This window comes from Microtus oregoni, unplaced genomic scaffold (assembly GCF_018167655.1).
Source record: "Microtus oregoni isolate MIOR12 unplaced genomic scaffold, Mior012 000029F_ref0000214, whole genome shotgun sequence".
NCBI classification, from domain to species: Eukaryota; Metazoa; Chordata; class Mammalia; order Rodentia; family Cricetidae; genus Microtus; species Microtus oregoni.
In genome coordinates, this window is record NW_024543088.1 from 13,808,301 (window position 1) to 13,827,531 (window position 19,231).

A 19,231-nucleotide genomic window follows, 5' to 3' on the forward strand; every position below is an offset into this window, starting at 1 on the left:
CCTACAATATGATAATAATGCCGTTAAATATCAACAAGCTCAATTCTCTGATCAAAAGAATCTTCCTGAGTGAATCAAGGTTAATTAGCATTTTAAAGTCTAGTTTCTTGAGTTCTCTATATATTTTGGAGATCAGACCTTTGTCTGTTGCGGGGTTGGTGAAGATCTCCCAGTCAGTGGGTTGCCTTTTTGTCTTAGTGACAGAGTCCTTTGCTTTACAGAAGCTTCTCAGTTTTAGTAGGTCCCATTTATTCAATGTTGCCCTTAAGGTCTGTGCTGCTGGGGTTATACATAGGAAGCGATCGCCTGTGCCCATATGTTGTAGGGTACTTCCCACTTTCTCTTCTATCAGGTTCAGTGTGTTCAGATTGATATTGAGGTCTTTAATCCATTTGGACTTGAGTTTTGTGCATGGTGATAGATATGGGTCTATTTTCATTCTTCTACAGGTTGACATCCAGTTGTGCCAGCACCATTTGTTGAAGATGCTTTCTTTCTTCCATTGTATACTTTTAGCTCCTTTATCGAAAATGAGGTGTTCATAGGTTTGTGGGTTAAAATCCGGGTTTCTATACGATTTCATTCGTCGACTTCTCTGTTTTTATGCCAGTACCACACTGTTTTCATTACTGTAGCTCTGTAATAGAGTTTGAAGTCAGGGATGGCAATGCCTCCAGAAGATCCTTTATTGTATATGATTGTTTTGGCTATCCTGGGTTTTTTTGTTTTTCCATATAAAGTTGATTATGTCCTCTCAAGATCTGTGAAGAATTTTGATGGCATCTTGATGAGGATTGCATTGAATCTATAAACTGCCTTTGTTAGAATTGCCATTTTTACTATGTTGATCCTCCCAATCCAAGAGCAAGGGAGGTCCTTCCATTTTCTGGTATCCTCTTCAATTTCTTTCTTCAATGCCTTAAAGTTCTTGTCAAATAGATCTTTCACTTCCTTGCTTAGATTTACCCCAAGATATTTTATGCTGTTTGTGGCTATCATTAAATGTGAAGCTTCTCTTATTTCCCTCTCAGCTTCCATATCCTTTGTGTATAAGAGGGCGACTGATATTTTAGAGTTGATCTTGTATCCTGCCTCATTACTAAAGGTATTTATCAGCTGTAGGAGTTCTTTGGTGGAGTTTTTGGGGTCGCTTATGTAAACTATCATATCATCTGCACAAAGAGACCTCAGAAGAAACAGATATATGGAGAACTATAGACGAAGTAGCCTGAGAAAAAAGCAAATAGAGAGAAGAAGATAAATATCAGAACATAATGAAGCCCAGCCTGCTGCTACAGAGAGAAGACCAAGAAGTGAGTGACCAGCCAGCTGGCAGGACATCCTCTCTCCAGGACCTCCATACTGGGGCAAAACCCTAGGCCCCTCCCACACCTGCCTCTGCTTCATTAGCCAGTAGACAGGAGAGGTTCCTGCAAGTAGGCTTCTCCATTATCCCCACCCCGATCATCAGATCCTGTAAGCTACAAATCCCACCCTGCCCCCAAACTGCCATATCCCCCATGCAACCTCAGTGGAAAGGTGAAACACAGCCTGCTACTATACAGAAGCAATCAGGTGAGTGACAGCCACCCAGAAGGACACCAAACTATCTAGGCTCTCCAAACCAGGGCAAATCCCTGGAAGCCTCTGCCACCTACCTCAGTTTTTCTTGCCAGCCAGCAGGACAGTTTTCTACAGGTAGGCTGCACAAATACCCCTGCAACACAGACAGTGACAGTACAGAACAGACAAAGAACAGTTTCCAAGACACAAACAGCCACTGTAAGAATTAGACCAATATGTAAAGTCAATAACGGCATCAATTGAAGGAAGAGATGGGTAGGTACCAATGCAAGAATTCATCCAACAGCCTAGAAATCAACATGGTAACACCAGAACCCAGTAGCCATACATCAGGAAGACTAAGATCAACCTACCCCAGAAGAAGCAAAATAAAATGATTTTAAACATATCTAAACACAATAAAAGCAATAGACAACAAGCAGATAGTCAACATCAAATTAATGGTGAGAAACTCAAAGCGATTCCACTAAAATCAGAAACAAGACAAGGCTGCCCACTCTCTTCATAACTATTCAACATAGTTCTTGAAGTTCTGGCTAGAGCAATAATTCATCATCATCAACAACAAAAAGAACAAGGGGATGCAAATTGGAAAGAAAGAAGTCAAACTTTTGTTATTTGCAGGTGATATGATAGTTTACATAAGTGACCCCAAAAAACTTTACTAGGGGACTTCTACAGCTGATAAATACCTTCAGTAATGTGGGGGGATCCAAGATCAACTCAGAAAAATCAGTAGCCCTCCTATATACAAATGATAAAGAAGCTAAGAAAGAAACCAGAGAAACATCACCCTTCATAATAGCCACAAATAACATAAAATATCTTGGAGGTATCCCTAAACAAAGAAGTGAAAGACCTATTTGAGAAAGTCTTTGAAGAAATTGAAGAAGATACCAGAAAATGAGAAGAATTCCCATGCTCTTGGATAGTTACGATCAGCATAATAAAAATGGCAATCCTACCAAACGCCATCTAGAGATTCAATGCAATCCCCATCAAAATCCCAACACAGTTCAAGTGCTCTGCAATTCAGTTTCCCTGCTACAGTAACCAGTGAGATGACATTTCAGATACAGAGATGACTTCTAGCTCTAATAATACTCAAGGTTTTACATTTTGTATATTACCTACTGGAAAAGACAGAAAATGTGTTGTGGGATTCTGTGTAAGGGCCAAATTGGGGAAGTCCGCAATGTTACATATGTCTTCAAGTCTTGCTGCTGCAGTAGAAAGCAGCTCATGAGAAGCCTCTCCCATCTCCACTCAGGAGTGGTGACTGAGCATCATGTAGAAGGGCACAAAGAACAATTTAAACCTTGAAAAGACTACAAAATAACACCCTGACTGAAGGCGTAAGTCACAAACAATGCCACACCAATTCGGGGTTATGATTATTAGGGTGGTATTTATTTAAAGGGGAAAAAACTTACAGATCACTGTCCCAGGCAACAGCCCTCTACGCAACCAGGAAAGGAGTCTAGTTGCTGGAGGAGCAGGAAGTGAAGAGAGAGAGGAGAGGGAAGTGGCCACTTTTTTAAAGGGAGAGAAACCACGCCCCAATGGGCTGGTACCTCAGCGGTGATAGGCTGGAGGAGTGGGAGGACCTCCCGCAACACCTGACCTTTCTATTTTTAACTTGGATACCTACCATCCTGCCAAAAGACAGTTTTTAATGCAGTTTTAAATTGGATACCCGTCTGCCCACCCACCAAACTCTAAGCCAGTGCTTAGTTTACTGCAAGAAAAAAGTGTACAGAATATTTAGGATGCTGAGTATTTCATAGGAGAGCTGGAAAGTGCTGTAAAGAGTCTTTTTAATTGTTTAACACCACCAAATAAATGAAATTAGGAGGATTTCCGGGGACAGAGTTGGGACTGTTGTATGATAAAGCACATGTCTAGTCTTTCTGTGGAGAGGCAGTGGTTACGCATTTTAAAATGTCTGGGTACACTATTACTTCTCATGACAATTTGTCATAATTCAGCAGCATGACCTTCCGCTAGAGATAGCGAAATATTTTGAAATGCTACAGCATTACCGGAGTTCTGATGACTCAGATCTGTCCTACTCTTTATTGTAATTCACACTGAAAATTAGCATTGAAACTACTCTACAAGTTAACATTGAATAAAAAGAGGAAGCATTTACGATAACTGTACCTTTTTTTCTTTTTTATTGTTTTTTTTTTTTGAGCTATACATTTTTCTCCATTCCCCTCCCTTTTCTTGTACTTTTTAAAATACTTTTTATACTGTTGTATATTTATAATCAAGCTTTTACTCTAGGGTCTTATTAGAAAAAATAAAATCAGCAACCTTGGTATTTGATGCAAATGTAGTATGCTAAATTCTGAGATAGCCTGAGAAAAAGCTGGAGATATTATTTAATAGTAAAAGTAGATGAGGTTTCTCACCTGCATTGTAGCATTAAGTTAGTTTGTAACACTCACATTTATTTTTACATGTATGCCTGTGTGTGAATGTTTTCGTTGCATGTATATGCTCTACATGCATGCTTGGTGCTGAGGTCAGAAGGTATTGGGTCCCCTGGAATTTTAGATTCAAAAGGATGTGAGCCCCCTTATGAATCTGGGAACCAACCCAAGTGTCCTTAACTACCGAACAATCTCTCTAAACCCTAAACTCACACTTCTTAAATTTAGCAGATGAAATGATGTTTTGAGTAACCTATATGAAACAGTCTTATGGAATTTTATCAACTGTTTTGTGACATAAACCATTGGGTGGGACCATTTCAGAGCTTTGAATGAATCCTTCTGACTCTGTTCCCAATATTCCTACTGTAAGTAGATGACAGTGTTGGAGCAGGCCCTTACTCTACAGCTTCCCCATGTGATATACATGGTTTAGGAGTGAGAGGTTGGAAGGCATCTCCAGAATCCAAACTTGCAGCTCAGCAGTTCCCCTCTGCTGTGGGCACCCTTTGCTCATGCATTTCAAAGGCAACCTTCAGTGGTTTGCTATCCCAGGATCACAATATGCAATTGTGATTGGACACCAGGATAGAACTAATGTAGTGCAGAACGAGGAGTTACTTCCTTTCGAGATCCCTTCTTCATGACATTCTCTTAAATCTGACTGTAACAGAAAATCTTGGTAGTAAAGACAGGAGTAGGTCATGCCATCCACATCCAAGGTACTACCCTCCTGTGTAGTCCTGTGTAGACCTGCCTGGATGCGAAACCACCGTGTAACCAAGGCTCCTGGAACATGCTGAAATCCATCTCTGCCCATGAGTTCTGTAGTCACAGGAGAGCAACCCCACATCTGACTCAAGAAAGGCTGTAAAACTGAGGAGTCGAAAATTGATTTTATTCATAAAAATACTCATTATACTCAATAGGAACTTTAGAAAGGGTAGTCAGTATATACAGGGTAGAGCCTTAGCCAACTATTAAAACAACAAGACTAAATTATTTAAACACCAACAACAAAATTTAAACCAAAGCAAAGAAAAAAAAATACCCAGGCAACCAAAACCCAAACCAAAACCAGAACCTCTCCCCCAAATTAAGCTAAAAATAGTCTCTAGCTCTAGATCCAAAAAATCAATCGAGAGCATCTGGCTCCCTAAAGACACCAAAGGTGACCAAACCTCCTCTACAGACCCTTTCTCAGGACTGACATGCCAGTCCAGGATGTGAAACTGGAGAATCCCCTGACATTTTCTTTATGGATGATCAATGACTAACACAGGTGAGGGATGCTGTAGTCTCTGTACTGCGTTATCTTCACCAACACTTTCCTGTGACATGGAGTCTCCCTCAGCACTCACAGGAGAGGGAATCCTGTTCTTTTCCCTGTGGTGTGTACAGACTACAGCATGGCATCAGTACAGTCTTTCTCGTGAGAGTCCTCACCACATATGGAGGGCTCAGCCGGCTTACTAAAGACATGGAGAGTAAACTGGCAGAGGAAGCCTTGCTCAGCAGCATATCCTCTCCATGCTGCTGTGTGCCACTCAGGGTTCACCTGCTGACCAATGTCGGGATTTGGAGTCATTCTTGGTGGGTCCTCTGAATGTCAGGCTTCTTTCTCGTGATTTCATTTCTCCAGGAATAGTGGGCCAACAGAACATGAATCAGATTGACGATGGATTTGCTGCAGGAGGTGGAGATTTTTCTTACTCGTTTGTTCACAGCTACAAGGAGGGGTCTGCTTCTCAGTAGGTGTTGCTGCTCGAGTGGAGAATGTGTGAAGCTTCCTTCAGCCTCCTCAGTTCTCCAAAGCGGAGCTGTCAGAGAAGGAAAGGCAATCAGATGCATAGGAAGCCTCATTGGACCACAGCCTAGACAAAACCAGGGACTGTCCACACATGGGAAACAAACAACAAGGAAGAAAACCCACCCCATGAATGCCAAGGTAGCAGGGGACAGGAGTCAATCAATGGTGGCTCATTGGCCTAGCACACTCAGGGCTCCTGCTGCAGCAGGTCTGTCTGCAGGAGGCTCTCATCCTGGACTGTGGCCAGATCATGCTGGAGGTTTTCATATTAGGGGAGGAAAACAGCTGGGACACAGGTCTGATAAGGACCTCCCCTGTCAGCTTTTGAGCTCCCACCAGCTCTACTCAACTGGGAAATCCAGCATTACATTTGAGCTGGGCTCATTCACTCCTTGCTTCTTCAAGGATAAGACAGCACCTGAGTTTCTTTTATTCTCCACGTTTAAAACTGCTAGAAAGTGAGCTGAGAAATACACACTGTGGTGAACTAGAAAAATAGCCCATTACTCCAATAGTTTAGATACATTCTTTTGAAAAAAACAGCAGTATAGCAATGTCTGGGTTACAGGCCTTGAACAGATGCCAGGAAACTGTGAGCGACCTGGGAAATTAACTGTATGAGGCCCTCAAGAGGAGCAAACACAACACTGCAGTGAAGGCTGGGCTTATTCCTTCAGCACAGAAACTTCCTTGGATTCAACATGTCAAATTCTAAATGTGATTTTAATTCCAGAGAAACCTTCTTACAGGAAACAGATGCAAACTGCAGAGAACTCATAATCAATAAGAAGGTGCTGTCTGCTAATCTGACCAAGTGAAGGAATTTGTCTCTAAAGGTGATACTCCTGGAGGAAAATAAAGTGGCAGGAGGAGACACCGTCTTCCACAATTAACACTGCCTCTATTAGGTCTGGGACTACCATAGGAAGGATCAATGCACTCAGAACACACGAGAGCACTCAGAATTGAAGACGTGCACACAATTGAGAAAGATTAAAGATAACACATATTGCTTCCTGTGCATACATTTCTGTTGACTGAGCCAGCCCAATACTCTCAGATGTTCTTTTCCTGGCTTTGAATGAAAGTCATGCAAATGTCCAGGAACCCAAATAGGACAGAGATTCAGGTACTGGGAACTACTTGATATAACTCCCTCTTCGTGGCCTGGGATCCTACCTCATCTGGGAGACAGCGAAGGGATTCTGCAGCTTTTCTGCCATTTCTATATGTTTGGTGACCAGATCCCTCAGCTTCAGCACGAATTGTCGTCTTTCCACCAATATATCCTGTTTCTGTTCATTAGAAGATTATGTTCTTAGTGGAGGGTTGAACACTCAAATGCACACACACACACACACACACACACACACTCACTCACTCCTCAACGCACACTTCTGGATATACATGTACAAGAACATACACATTCAGCAAAATAACAAGAATTAATCATTTGATATTTCTCTGTATCAATGGTCTCATTTCCTTAATATAAATACACAGAATGACAGAATGGACGCACAAACAGGATCCATTTTTCCTCTGCATACAAGAAACAAACTTCAACATCAATTATAGACATTACCTCTGGGTAAAGAATTGGAAAAAAATCATCCAAGCAAATGTACCTAAATGATAAGCTGGTGTAGCTATTTTAATACCTTACAAAATCAACCTCAAACCAAAATTAATCAAAAGACATGGGGAATTACACACCACAAAGATAACATTTTAATTTTTTTAAAATTTTTTGAGACAGTGTTTTTCCATAGCTTTGGAGCTTGTCCTGGAACTAGCTCTTGTAGACTAGGCTCGCCTTGAGCACAAGGACATCTGCTTCCCTCTGTTTTTCAAGACCTGGGATTAAAAGTCTGCAGCACCACCACCTGGCCATCATTTCAATTCTTAACATCTATGCCCTAAGTAAATTTTTAAGATAAACATTACAATAGCTTAAAACACATATTGATTTCCACATGCTAATATGGAAATTATTACCAATATTAATCTCAGTCTCACCAATGTGCATGTCATCAGTGTGCAGGTCATGCAGACAAAAATTAATAAACTCTGGATTAACTGATGTTTTAAAACAAATAAACTTAACAGATATTTATCAGACAATTAGAGAATACAACTGTATATCAACAATTAAAGAAAGGAAAGCATATATAAGTTCATGGAAATTGAAGATCTCTATATTGAATGAAAAGTGGACCAAAAAATAAAGAAAGAAAGAAATTAAAGACTTTCTAGAATTCAATGAAAATGAATACATAACCTACGCAAACTTATGGGACACAATGAAAGTAGTGCTAAGAGCACTAAGTGCCTACATTAAAAAATGGGAAGATATCATACTTAATAGTAACACCTCAAAGCTATTGAACAAAAGGAAATATGTCCAAGAGGATTAGACCAGAAGAAATAATCAAACTGACAGCTAAACCAATAAAATAGAAATAAAGATAATTGTACAAAAATAAGTGAAAGAAAGAATTGGTTCTTTGAGAAAACCAACAAGATAGATAAACCCTCATCCAAGCTAAATAAAGATGGGCAAAGAATATCCCAATTAATAAAATCAGAAACCGTATGGGGATATAACAACGGATACCGAGGAAATCCAGAGAATCACAAGGACATACTTTAAATCATGTACTTCATCAAACTGGAATATCTATAAGAAATGAATAATTTTCTCAATAGGAATCATTTACCAAAGTTAAATTAAAATCAGATAAGTAAATATACATACATTCCCCAGTGAAATAGAAGCCATTGTTAAAAGCCTCCCTCCACCCCACAAAAAAAAACCCAGGGTCAAATGGCTATCGCACAGAATTCTACCATACTTTAAAAGAATAGTTAATGGCAATACTCCTCAAATTAGTTTGCAAAATAAAAACAGAAGAAACAGTGCCCAAATCATTTTATAAGGTCACAGTTACCTTGATACCCAAACCACAGAAAGACTCAACAAAGATACTTACACACCAATTTCCCTAATGGACATAGATGAAAAAGTACTCAATAAAATACTTGCAAATAAATCCAAGAATATTTCAAAAAGATCATCTATTATGATCAAGCAGTCTTTAACCTAGAGATGTAGGGATAGTTCAGCATATGAAAATTAGTCAATGTAATCTACCATATAAAATGAAGAAAAAACATATGGTGATCATCCTACTAGATACCAAAAAATCTTTGACCCTTTCATGAAGAAAGACCTCAACACAAAAAGAGACAGGAGAGAATATAAGGAATAGCTGGAACATGCCAGAAAGGAGATGATTTCTGAAGAGAACACTGGCACTAAGATCCACAATTTAATAAAGCACCTCAGGGAACTTAAAGGCAAGGAACACCATGAGTAGGAGAAAATAGAGGTTTACAGAATGGGAAATGATTTTCATCAACTCACATCAGACAGAGGGCTAATATCCAAAATATATAAAGCATTCAATAGACTAGACATCAACCATCCAAATCGTTCAATTATGAAACGTGGTACAGATAGAAACAGAAAAAAAAGAAGAATCACAAATAGCTGAGAAACATTTAAAGAAATGTTCAACATTCTTACCCTTCAGGGGAATTTGAACCAAAAACTCCTTTGAGATTCCACCTTACACCTGTCAGAATGGCTAAGATCAATGGCACGAATGACAGCTTATGGTGGTGTGGATTTGTAGCAAAGGAAACACTCCTCCATTTGTAGTGGGAGTCCAGAGTTGTCCAGCCTCTATGGCATCAACATGGCGATTCCTCAGAAAATTGGGAACTGATTTACCTCAAAATCTAGGTACACCGTTCTTGGACATATATCTAAAGGATGCTCTATCCTATCACAAGAACACTTGCTCAAATACCTTCACTCTGGCTTTATTCGTAATAACCAGAAACTGGAAACAACCTTGATGTCCCTCAATGAAAGAATGGATAAAGAACAGGAAGTACATTTACAGAAGAGAATATTACTTGGCTGTGTGAAAAGTGATATCCAATTGCTATTATAAGCAAATGGGTTGAGCTAAAAAAACACATGCTGACAGAGATATCTGAGATCCTGAAAAACACATATTATATGTATTTACTTATAAGTGGGCATCAGTTGTTAAGTAATTGATAATCAAGCCACTTTCCACAACCCAGAAAGGTTAGGTAAAGAGAAGGTCACTAGAGGAAACAGAAGAATTTCCCTGGGAAAAGAAAATAGATTAGATTTTGCCAGTATACTTTGGTTGGGTGGGGAGGGAATTGAAAGGGATCCTGTAGGGGGGAGGGATGGAGGGAGAGAGTGTGGAGAGAGAGTCTTGGAGTTGGGGGGCTCCCAGAGGCTGCTATGGAAAGCTAGTACAGATAAAACTTCCTGTAATCTATATGGGGGATCCTAGTGAGGAATCCTAGTAGTGGAACATACAGAGTCTGAACTGACCATCTTCTGTAGCCAAGAAAGGCTTCCAGTGATGAGACTGGATTGCATTCAGTTGAATATTTGGCTATTTGGCTGGAGGGGATTCTGTGGAGATCCCTATACAGCTCTGGCTCATGCTAGGACAGAGTGTGGCTCTCTGAAAACTAACAGTGGGGTCCCATTGTTGTGGACAACATCTACACATCATTGAACCTAGAGAGAGCAAGCTGTTGCCTGCATGGAGCCTTCACCCATATGCTCTAGTCTCTTTGGCATGGGATGATACTCTGCAGGTTACAGAAAGAGAAACATGACATCAACTCAGCCACAAAAACCTTGACTTACAGTCTGTCCTCCCTGCAAGTTATGCTGGGGCACTGTTGGTGCAGAACTTGAGAGAGTGGCCATACAATATCTGGCTTAACTTGAGGCTCATGAAGGTGAGGCAGTCCATGCCCTATAATCCATGGATGGCTAAAACCTGGAGACCAAATAGCCCAGAGACATAGCACAGAAGCAAACATAACTAAAAAGAATCAATGAACTGATTACTAATATTTCTATCAATGTTCTGCTATACTCATAGATTGGTGCCTTGCTGGTCCTCATCAGAGAGTATTTCTCTAGCAGTAGTTGTGTGGAAGTGAGTATCTAAATTTGAACTTTCTATCAGTCCTATCCTTTGGAGCTCAGGAAACCTTTCGGAAGAAGTGTTTGGGGGGGGGTGCGGATTTTAGGAGTAAGCGGGAATGATGGGCTGGAGGACACTAGGAGAACATGGCCCACTGAATCAAGTAAACAGGGCTCACATAGGCTCACAGAGTCATGTATGGGGCCTGCATGGGTCTGCACCATGTTCTCTGCATGTATGTTGGTGTTTTGGTGGGACTCTTAATAGTGGGAGTGGGTGTGGTGTGTCTCTGACTCTTTTGTCTGCTCTTGGGATGCCTTTCCTCCTATTGGAAAGCTTTGTCCAGCCTCTGTATGAAGGCCTTTTTCTTGTTTTGTCATGCTTGCCTGTTCTTTTCTGGAATGAAAACAAAGGGTAGCAGATCTGGAAAAAGAGAGGTTTATAGGAGCTGAGAGAAGTGGCGGTAGAGAAAACTATGGTATGTGAGAATAATTTATTGTCAATAAAAGGAAATATTCACTCAATAAAAAAATGTGAATCGTTGAAGAGTTACAACACTTTAAAACAGAGTTATTAACTGTGTAATCTCTACCCAAAAGGAGAGCTTAACATTTTCTTCCTCTAAAATATTAACAAGGAGCAGGAATCCCTATGATTCGATGGCATATAATATTTTTCACTTATAGTTGGAATTCATAGGCCATGGCTAATGGGAAGGAGGTAAAATTGCCTTTTCTGTGAAGAGCAAAATTTATGGACAGATCCTTAGTAAGGGTTAGATTCTGCCTCCTGCAGGAAAATCCTCTGCTCCTGGAGGTCTCAAACACAATGAGAGCTGGAGGTTGCACCAAGCAGACACCAGCTATAATGTAAGAGATGAATTAAAGGTAATAACTTCATCAGTTCCTTCAGGACAGACATCTTATCTGTTTGTTGCAGGTAAAGCTTACTTCCTGGCATTTATGGGACTCCCAACATAGACTGTTGAATGGTTAAATGAATGAAAGCTACCTTTATGTTATTCGTCTTAAAGCTACCTGTCTACTAATGATAAAGCATCTTAAATTGTATTTACACAGATGCTTTTGAGATGACTATAATTTAGCATCTATGTCTTAAAAACACAAATGTAAGCTGGGCGGTGGTGGCGCACACCATTAATCCCAGCACTCGGGAGGCAGAGGCAGGCGGATCTCTGTGAGTTCGAGACCAGCCTAATCTACAAGAGCTAGTTCCAGGACAGGCTCCAAAACCACAGAGAAACCCTGTTTCGAAAAAACCAAAAGAAATAAAAAACAAAAAAACAAAAACAAAAAAAGCACAAACGTATAATCTACTGACCTTGGACTTTTGGTTTAAGCATCAATTTTAATTTAAGTATTTAGACTAAGTTTGAGCTTGTGATGCAAACCCTTAATCCTAGCTACTCAGAGAATGAGACAGAAGGACTGAACATTAAAGTCTGGACTGAAATCCACTGTGAGTTGAAAGCTAATCTTTGGAATGTAGTGTGATCATATCTCAAGACTTTAAAAGGTTTTGGTGATATATCTCATTGTTAGAATGTGTAACAAACATGAGCAAAGCCCAGGTTTAATGTTATTTTAATAATTAGATCAAATAACCATGGGAGAACTGCTATTTTCTGAAGGGAAATTAAGGAGGAGTGGACCCGGGGTCCGGGGAGCAGGGGGTGAATGACTGGGAGGAGGGAAGGAGGTTGAACTGATGAAACATGAGAGAAGATAAAAAATGTAGACAAGAACCACCCCTTTGACATTTGCACGGGGATTTTTTCCTTCAAAGCTGTTTCCAGCCATTGATCTCACAAGATGCTAAATCCTTAGAAAGTCTTGGAATAATCACAGAAATCAACAATTGGACAGAATGTTAGTGAGCTACTGGAAAAGTGGGTGGATGATCGTGTGTGTGTGTGTGTGTGTGTGTGTGTGTGTGTGTGTGTGTATTACTACTGATGGTGGACAGCCTGCCCACATTGCTGCAGCCTACCTTATCCCCCTCGTCACATAGCTCACAGAACTTCTCATCGGTCTTTTCATAGAGATTCTTCACCTTCTCACAGGCCACTAGCAGTGAAATCTGCTCCCTCCGTAGCTTTTGGTTCTCCTCTCTCAACATGCTCACTTTTTTCTTCAGCTGAGTTCGCTCACTCAGGAGCTGGTTGTGGAGGATGCTGAACCATCACAAAAACAACATGAGACCTACCTAGCCTCCATCTCCCACATCACCCATGCAAACTCCCATGTCCCCAGACAGTCCTAGACCAGAGCCCACAGTCACCATGCCAGGATACCCTAATGGCTGTCAAATGTCAGAGAATGGCCAAATTACAGAAAGACTCAGACTGCATTTGAAAACTGTTATAATAAAAGAAATGCATGTACTTCTGAGAGCAGGGTTTGCCTCCTACCACATGTACTTAACTGTCCACGGTACTGGGAAAGCATCAGCAGGTTGAGAGGTAGAAGACAAACATTCTGTGAGGGAGGACAGCAGACCCTATTGAAATATATTCTATGTATGGGTAGGATGGGATCACCTCTGTAAACCCCTACCAGAGCCCCCAAGACCCACAAATGCCTGACACCTTTATCATGGTACAAATAGATTTTCTATCTAGAGGCTCCTGGGGCTGGCAGGACAATGTTGTGATTGGCTCACAGATACTTCAGTCTTAGCAAAACTAGTCCAGTAGGTCCAAGTCAAGAGAATAAGACAGAATGCTTTTTATAGGGAGACAGGCCAAAAGGAAAGTCCTCACTTTGGTTCAAAGACAAAAACATGGCAAAAGCAGTCACTGCCAAGGAATAGAGTCCCAGTGAAGGCAGTCACTCACCTGTAAGAGACAGCTTCCTCAGTCAGCTCCTTGCACTTGTACAAGGCCTCTCTCATCTCCATGGGGAATTTCTGTAGATCCAACATCACTTTCTTATGCTCCATATTCAGCATCTCCAACTCAAAATTTAGCCTGTATTAGGGCATAGCCCCAGGGCAAAGAACCCCGTGAATTCTGGCCTTAATGATCCTATGATTTCAGGCTGTGCCCTGAACACCCAGCACAGTCAATGTGACATTCTGAGAGCTATGAACCAAAACAACCTGGTGCTGTTTAAACTTGCTGACCTGGCCCCAGACCAGCAGTCAGGGGTGCAAAGGGAGTGATCCAGAGCTGCATGAGTTCCATTAATGGGCCTGGAGGAATAGAATAGTTAAGTCCTGGGGAGCCTGTGTCACAAGTCTGATCCCACCAGAAATCTATGACAATGTTTTTCCTGTCTTCAGAACGGGGATTTTTGATCCCAGGTTCCTATTGCTACATGGATGTCTAAAGCACAAAATCAGTGTTTCCAGCGAGCAGACCTGACTTAAGGATAGATATATAAGTCTCCAGTGGATTCCAATGGGCTGCCAAGGTGAGCACACGGGCCAGGAGCACCATCACTGGTCATAGTCGAGTTCCCTGACCCTAAGGGAACTTAGTGGGATCACCTGGAAACTGTGGCACAGAAAGAACCACATGCCACTGACCCCCAACTGCTAGGACACACACACACACACACACACACACACACACACACACACACACACACACTGAGGATGCCAAATAAATGTAGGCAGGCAGAATTATCTCAGAATATAAGAAACCAGACTAGAGAGGAGCAGTGAGGAAGTTCAGACCTCAAGTCACACACTGAGAGGCACCAAGACGACTAGGCCCCTGCAGCTGCTCCCAGGAGCAGCCAGTACTCAGGCACCTCCTGGTTAAGCACAAAGACTCACCATAAACTCACAGCACCTAGCATCGTCCACAAGCCAACACCTGTCAAGGCCTCATGAAATGTATGCTGAGAGCTCACAAACTATTGCCCCATCCCCAGACTGATCCAGGCCACAGGCTCTGCTTTTCATTTAGAGGAATCACACAGCCTGTGTCCTGATATCACTCCTTCCCAGATTTCAGCTATGCCTCTCAGATGCCCTCAGGATATTTAGTTTAGGCAGAACACTCTGGAGGTGCAGCCTCCAGTGACCTGAGGAATGCTGGGGTTGACTCGGTAGGGTCAAGACAGTTACCCAGGAACTAGACCAAAAGGCTACCTGTTGTTCAAATCCTTGTTGGTATAATTAGCCAGAATCCCACGAAGTTCATTCCTTTCTTGGGTCATCATCTGAAGCTGCAGGGTCAGTGTAGCCACCTTGTTCATCCGCTGCTCCTGCCCAGTAACGGCGTTTGGAGTTGATGTTTTTCCAGTACTCCCTGCAGGTAGATAAATATTAGTGAATTTATGCAGTAGTATGGCACAGGACCAGGAGAGATCATGTTGAGTTCGAAGAAGAGGCCAAGGAAGAGTGAATGCATGGAACACAGTGAAGGATCAGGACAACTGTCCTCAAACTGGGATCACATGAGCCATGCCTCTGTCTCCACTCACTGTGGCTAGCTATGTGTATCAGCCCCTGCTGCTGCCCCTCTGGCCCTGAAAGGCATATGTCACCCAGCCATGCTGCTTTGATAATATCAACTCATTTCTGATATGATACAGAAAATTCCTGGGGTCTCCAGTGCTTAGAGACTCTCAGTCTCTTAGTGTGGCCTGGAATAGAAGTAACTGAATGTCTGAGACCCTGGTGCATAGATGGGGAATTTCCCATGAGATACTCACAGAACCTAAAGAAATCACTGATGATGAGTTGTAGCAACAACTTACTCTCACACCCCATTAGTCTGTGCCTCCAGCTGGTCTTTGCCACTCAAAATAAAATTAAGGAACTCACAGAACAGCAGCTATAACCTTGACAACTCCTGGATCTCTGCCAAACTAACTAGCAGCAATCCTTACTATGGGTCTGCACTTTAGTAACCCAGAGAAGCAATATAGAACCATCTCTTCCAAGATCCCAGCTACTAAACCCCATTTCCGTAAGGTCCAACTCAACCCCCAACCTCCTCCTTCGAAAGTCAGATCTCTCTGCCAACCAGTGTGCTCAATCTTGCCATTGTCTCTTCTCGTGAACCCTATATGCACGTAATTGATGTGGGAGTGATTTCTTATTAATAAAGAAACTGCCTAGACCCATTTGATAGACCAACCCTTAGGTAGGCGGAGAAAACAGAACAGAATGCTGGGAGAAAGAAGCTGAATCAGGAGTTGCCATGATTCTCCCACTCCAGGCAGATGCAGGTTAAGATCTTTCCTGGTAAGCCAGCTTGTGGGCTACACAGATTAATAGAAATGGGTTAGATCGATATGTAAGAGCTAGCCAATAAGAAACTGAAACTAAAGGGTCAGGCAGTGTTTAAAAGAATACAGTTTCCGTGTAATTATTTTGGGTAAAGCTAGCCGTGCGGGCAGCTGGGTGCCAGGGACTCAGTCCTGCCACTCCTATTTCAACACATAATGAGTGCCCCAAGAACACAACACTGTTGCATTCAAAAAAAGATGCCAACGACTCTTTAGGATACAAAAGAATGTCCAGAGAACAGACTGTTAGGGTCACTGCCAACTGCCATCACTTATCTCATAACCGTCTCTTCCCCAGTTCACCAAAAGCCAAGCTGGCTTTTTCAGGTGCCTTCCCTGAGACACAGGGGAAGCTCGTCAGCAGCTCTCTGATAGTTAGACTCTAATTAATTATAATTTAATACTTCATCATTTATGGAGGTCAAGACTCATTTTCTAAACATTCCCAAGGAATGGCTCTTCCCCTCCCAATCAAAAAGATGGGAAGTGAAGGATACTACGAAATTAGCTCATGTTGATGTGGAATGAAGTTCAGTTTCATGAAGTGAATGAGTACCTCAGAAAATATCCACGGGGCTGTTACAGTGTGTGGGGGTGATGGAGATTGTGGGTGACCCGTCAGACCAAAGATGAGTCACATGGGTAATGATGAAAATTTTCCCCAAACTTCAGCAGAATACATTCCATCCATAATGATGTTAGCAAAAGTGAGATCACTAGTGACAGGACAGACTGGAGACACCTAAGGGCATCCACAGGTGAGCCCTCACTCACCAAGAACAGACACTTGCAGGGAGAGTGATGGCTCATTCCTGCACTCAAGTTAAAGTTAAAGTCATGTTAAAGATGACTGGCTATTGAGATTCAGGAACTCAGAAACCTTAGGGGTCACTGACATGCAGCAATACCCAATGGTTCCTACCCTGCAAGTGGATGTGAGGTAAAATTTGAGATCCTCCAGCTTTGGCCAGAGGATTTTACTCTCCCTGTTTTTAGTGACCCACAACCAAAAGAAATCCAGTGTGGGTGAAGCTCAGTGCTGTAACTGAAACCTCATTCATCCCTCTCTCCTTCCTTCCACTCAGAGTCAAAGCAGAGGGCCCTAGCACAGCAGCTACAGGGTTGACCATTACTGGCTCTCTGCCAATCTAAGCATCAGAAACCCTAAACTCCAGGTCTACTCTTTAGTAACAGAGAGAAGCAGGATAGATTCATTACCTCCATGAAGCTCTAAGATCCTGTGACTCACTATGAAAAACCAAGCTGAAGCCTTCCACCATCAAGAAACTCCCCACTCCCTCCCCAGGACTCACTGCATTTTCCCCAGAACCATTTATGTCTTGATGTGCAACACTGAGGTTGAGGGCCATCTTCCTTCTGCCTCCCTCTAGTCTTGTTATGTTCTCCTTTCTGTCTCCCAAGGAGCCTGCTCAGTCTTGCCAACATGGCTACGTCCCAAACCCGTAGGCAATGAACAGATGCCCCACAGGCAGTTGGTGTTGCCACAACACTGATGACATCACAGAGAATCAGGGCTCTCCAGGATACAATAGAATGTCCAGGGAGGGGTCTGCTGCTGTCCATGGTACAGCCATTACCTCTGGCTCTTTTCCTCACTCCAAAATGACCTTAAACCAAGCAGCCATATCAGGAGCCTCTCTGGGGTCAAAAAGGGAAAAGGAAGCTCTTATACAGGTAGTAATAAAAAATTTCCCCTGGAGAATCAGCAGAGCTCACTCAGGCTTGAAGGTTGTGAGTGAAGATGTGATTCACTCTTGACATGTCTGGTTGGAGTCACATGAGGCCAGATGATCCCTCAGATATTTAGAAAAAACAGTCCTAGAAACAATATGATGGTCCAAACCTTGAATCAATATACTGAGGCAAGAGCAGTGACAAGTCAGAGGTCTGTCGGGGCTGTGTAGATGCACCCTAAGTTGGAAACACACATGCACATGCACACGCATAAAGATAGAAGAGGCACACAATCATGGGATAGAATATGATGTACATCACGGCTATGGTCCTTTTATCAGCAGATAAAAGCCAAATTCCTTGGCCTAGAGCCAGGTGTTATGATATATGTGCTTGTTAATGGCTTTGGGTACAATACCCATTAGGAGATCATGAGAAGGATAGGCATTTGGAGAGGCTTGGGGTTATTAAATCAAAGAGTTTGGTGATAGCCTAACCTCAATTTTCTATTTCTGACAGTTCTTGTAAAGAGGATCCAGCCCATCGTTAGGCTGAAATTCATTTTCTCCAGATCTCTGGACTTTCTCAACAGAAGCATGTTCCTTAGAACTTAGGACTGATGAAGTCTGTCAGGTGATCTGTGCCATTTCAGATATGGAAGCCCTAAGCAGGTGAATGTGATTAGCAACTTTTTTTCTAAATAGGGTCAAATAGAGACAAGTTGAGAACCAAACATCTGGCAAAACTGGTATGAAAAAGTTTCATGAACATACAGAGTGGTGCTGTGGTAAAAAGCAGAAGTGAGATATATATATATATATATATATATATATATATATATATATAGAGAGAGAGAGAGAGAGAATATGGTTTGCAAATCAATCTGAGATGTGACAAGATCTAGAAAACAAGGTATAATGGATTACAAGCAAATTCCAGCAACTAAGAAAGAGTCCTGTGTAGGGGACACCCAGCCCAAGGGGATGTGTTAGCCTTGGGCTAATGTTTAGGCATAAATCTGGCGGGTGTGAGCCCCGCCGGTCCCTTTTTGTACTTCCTGTTCATCACTGGATCCCTAGTGTCATAAGCTATTCCCTCATTAAAGTTTACTATTTCACATTAAGCTAGCCTGGTTATTATGCCACACAGCTTGGCCTTTTCAATAATTAATTGTGAGATATCACACTTCCATGAACACACTTCTCCAACTCAGGAGACATACTTATCCACTCCAGCCAAATATGCACAAAAACATTCTGCATGTGCCTGCCTCTAATCTCACCAGTCTCCCACACAAATAGACTTCACTCTCATCAAGAATTGACTAATAAAGCATTCATCATCCATTCACTTTACTTTAAAATTATTGAGGGATGCGCCCTAAAAACA

General features: G+C 41.9%; 1 protein-coding gene across 1 annotated transcript; it reads right to left on the minus strand.

Annotated features, from left to right (window-relative positions):
• Positions 1-5,770: 5,770 nt before the first annotated feature.
• LOC121464673 (disks large homolog 5-like) lies at positions 5,771-17,731 on the minus strand. The gene is made up of 5 exons (XM_041677695.1): positions 17,461-17,731; positions 15,003-15,162; positions 13,741-13,872; positions 12,894-13,077; positions 5,771-5,842 (listed from the first exon to the last, which is right to left on the minus strand). Exons 1-5 carry the CDS (start codon positions 17,729-17,731, stop codon positions 5,771-5,773), a joined length of 819 nt encoding a protein of 272 aa, XP_041533629.1.
• Positions 17,732-19,231: the final 1,500 nt, after the last annotated feature.

What these genes read in the sequence shown, in the direction of transcription:
- LOC121464673 (XM_041677695.1), bottom strand. Translation starts at nt 17,731, where the DNA reads ATGGACAGCAGCAGACCCCTCCCTGGACATTCTATTGTATCCTGGAGA. An exon ending in ATGGTTCTGGGGAAAATGCA is followed by an intron (nt 15,163 to 17,460) that starts GTGAGTCCTGGG and finishes ATCTACCTGCAG; the next exon opens with GGAGTACTGGAAAAACATCA. An exon ending in AACAAGGATTTGAACAACAG is followed by an intron (nt 13,873 to 15,002) that starts GTAGCCTTTTGG and finishes GCCCTAATACAG; the next exon opens with GCTAAATTTTGAGTTGGAGA.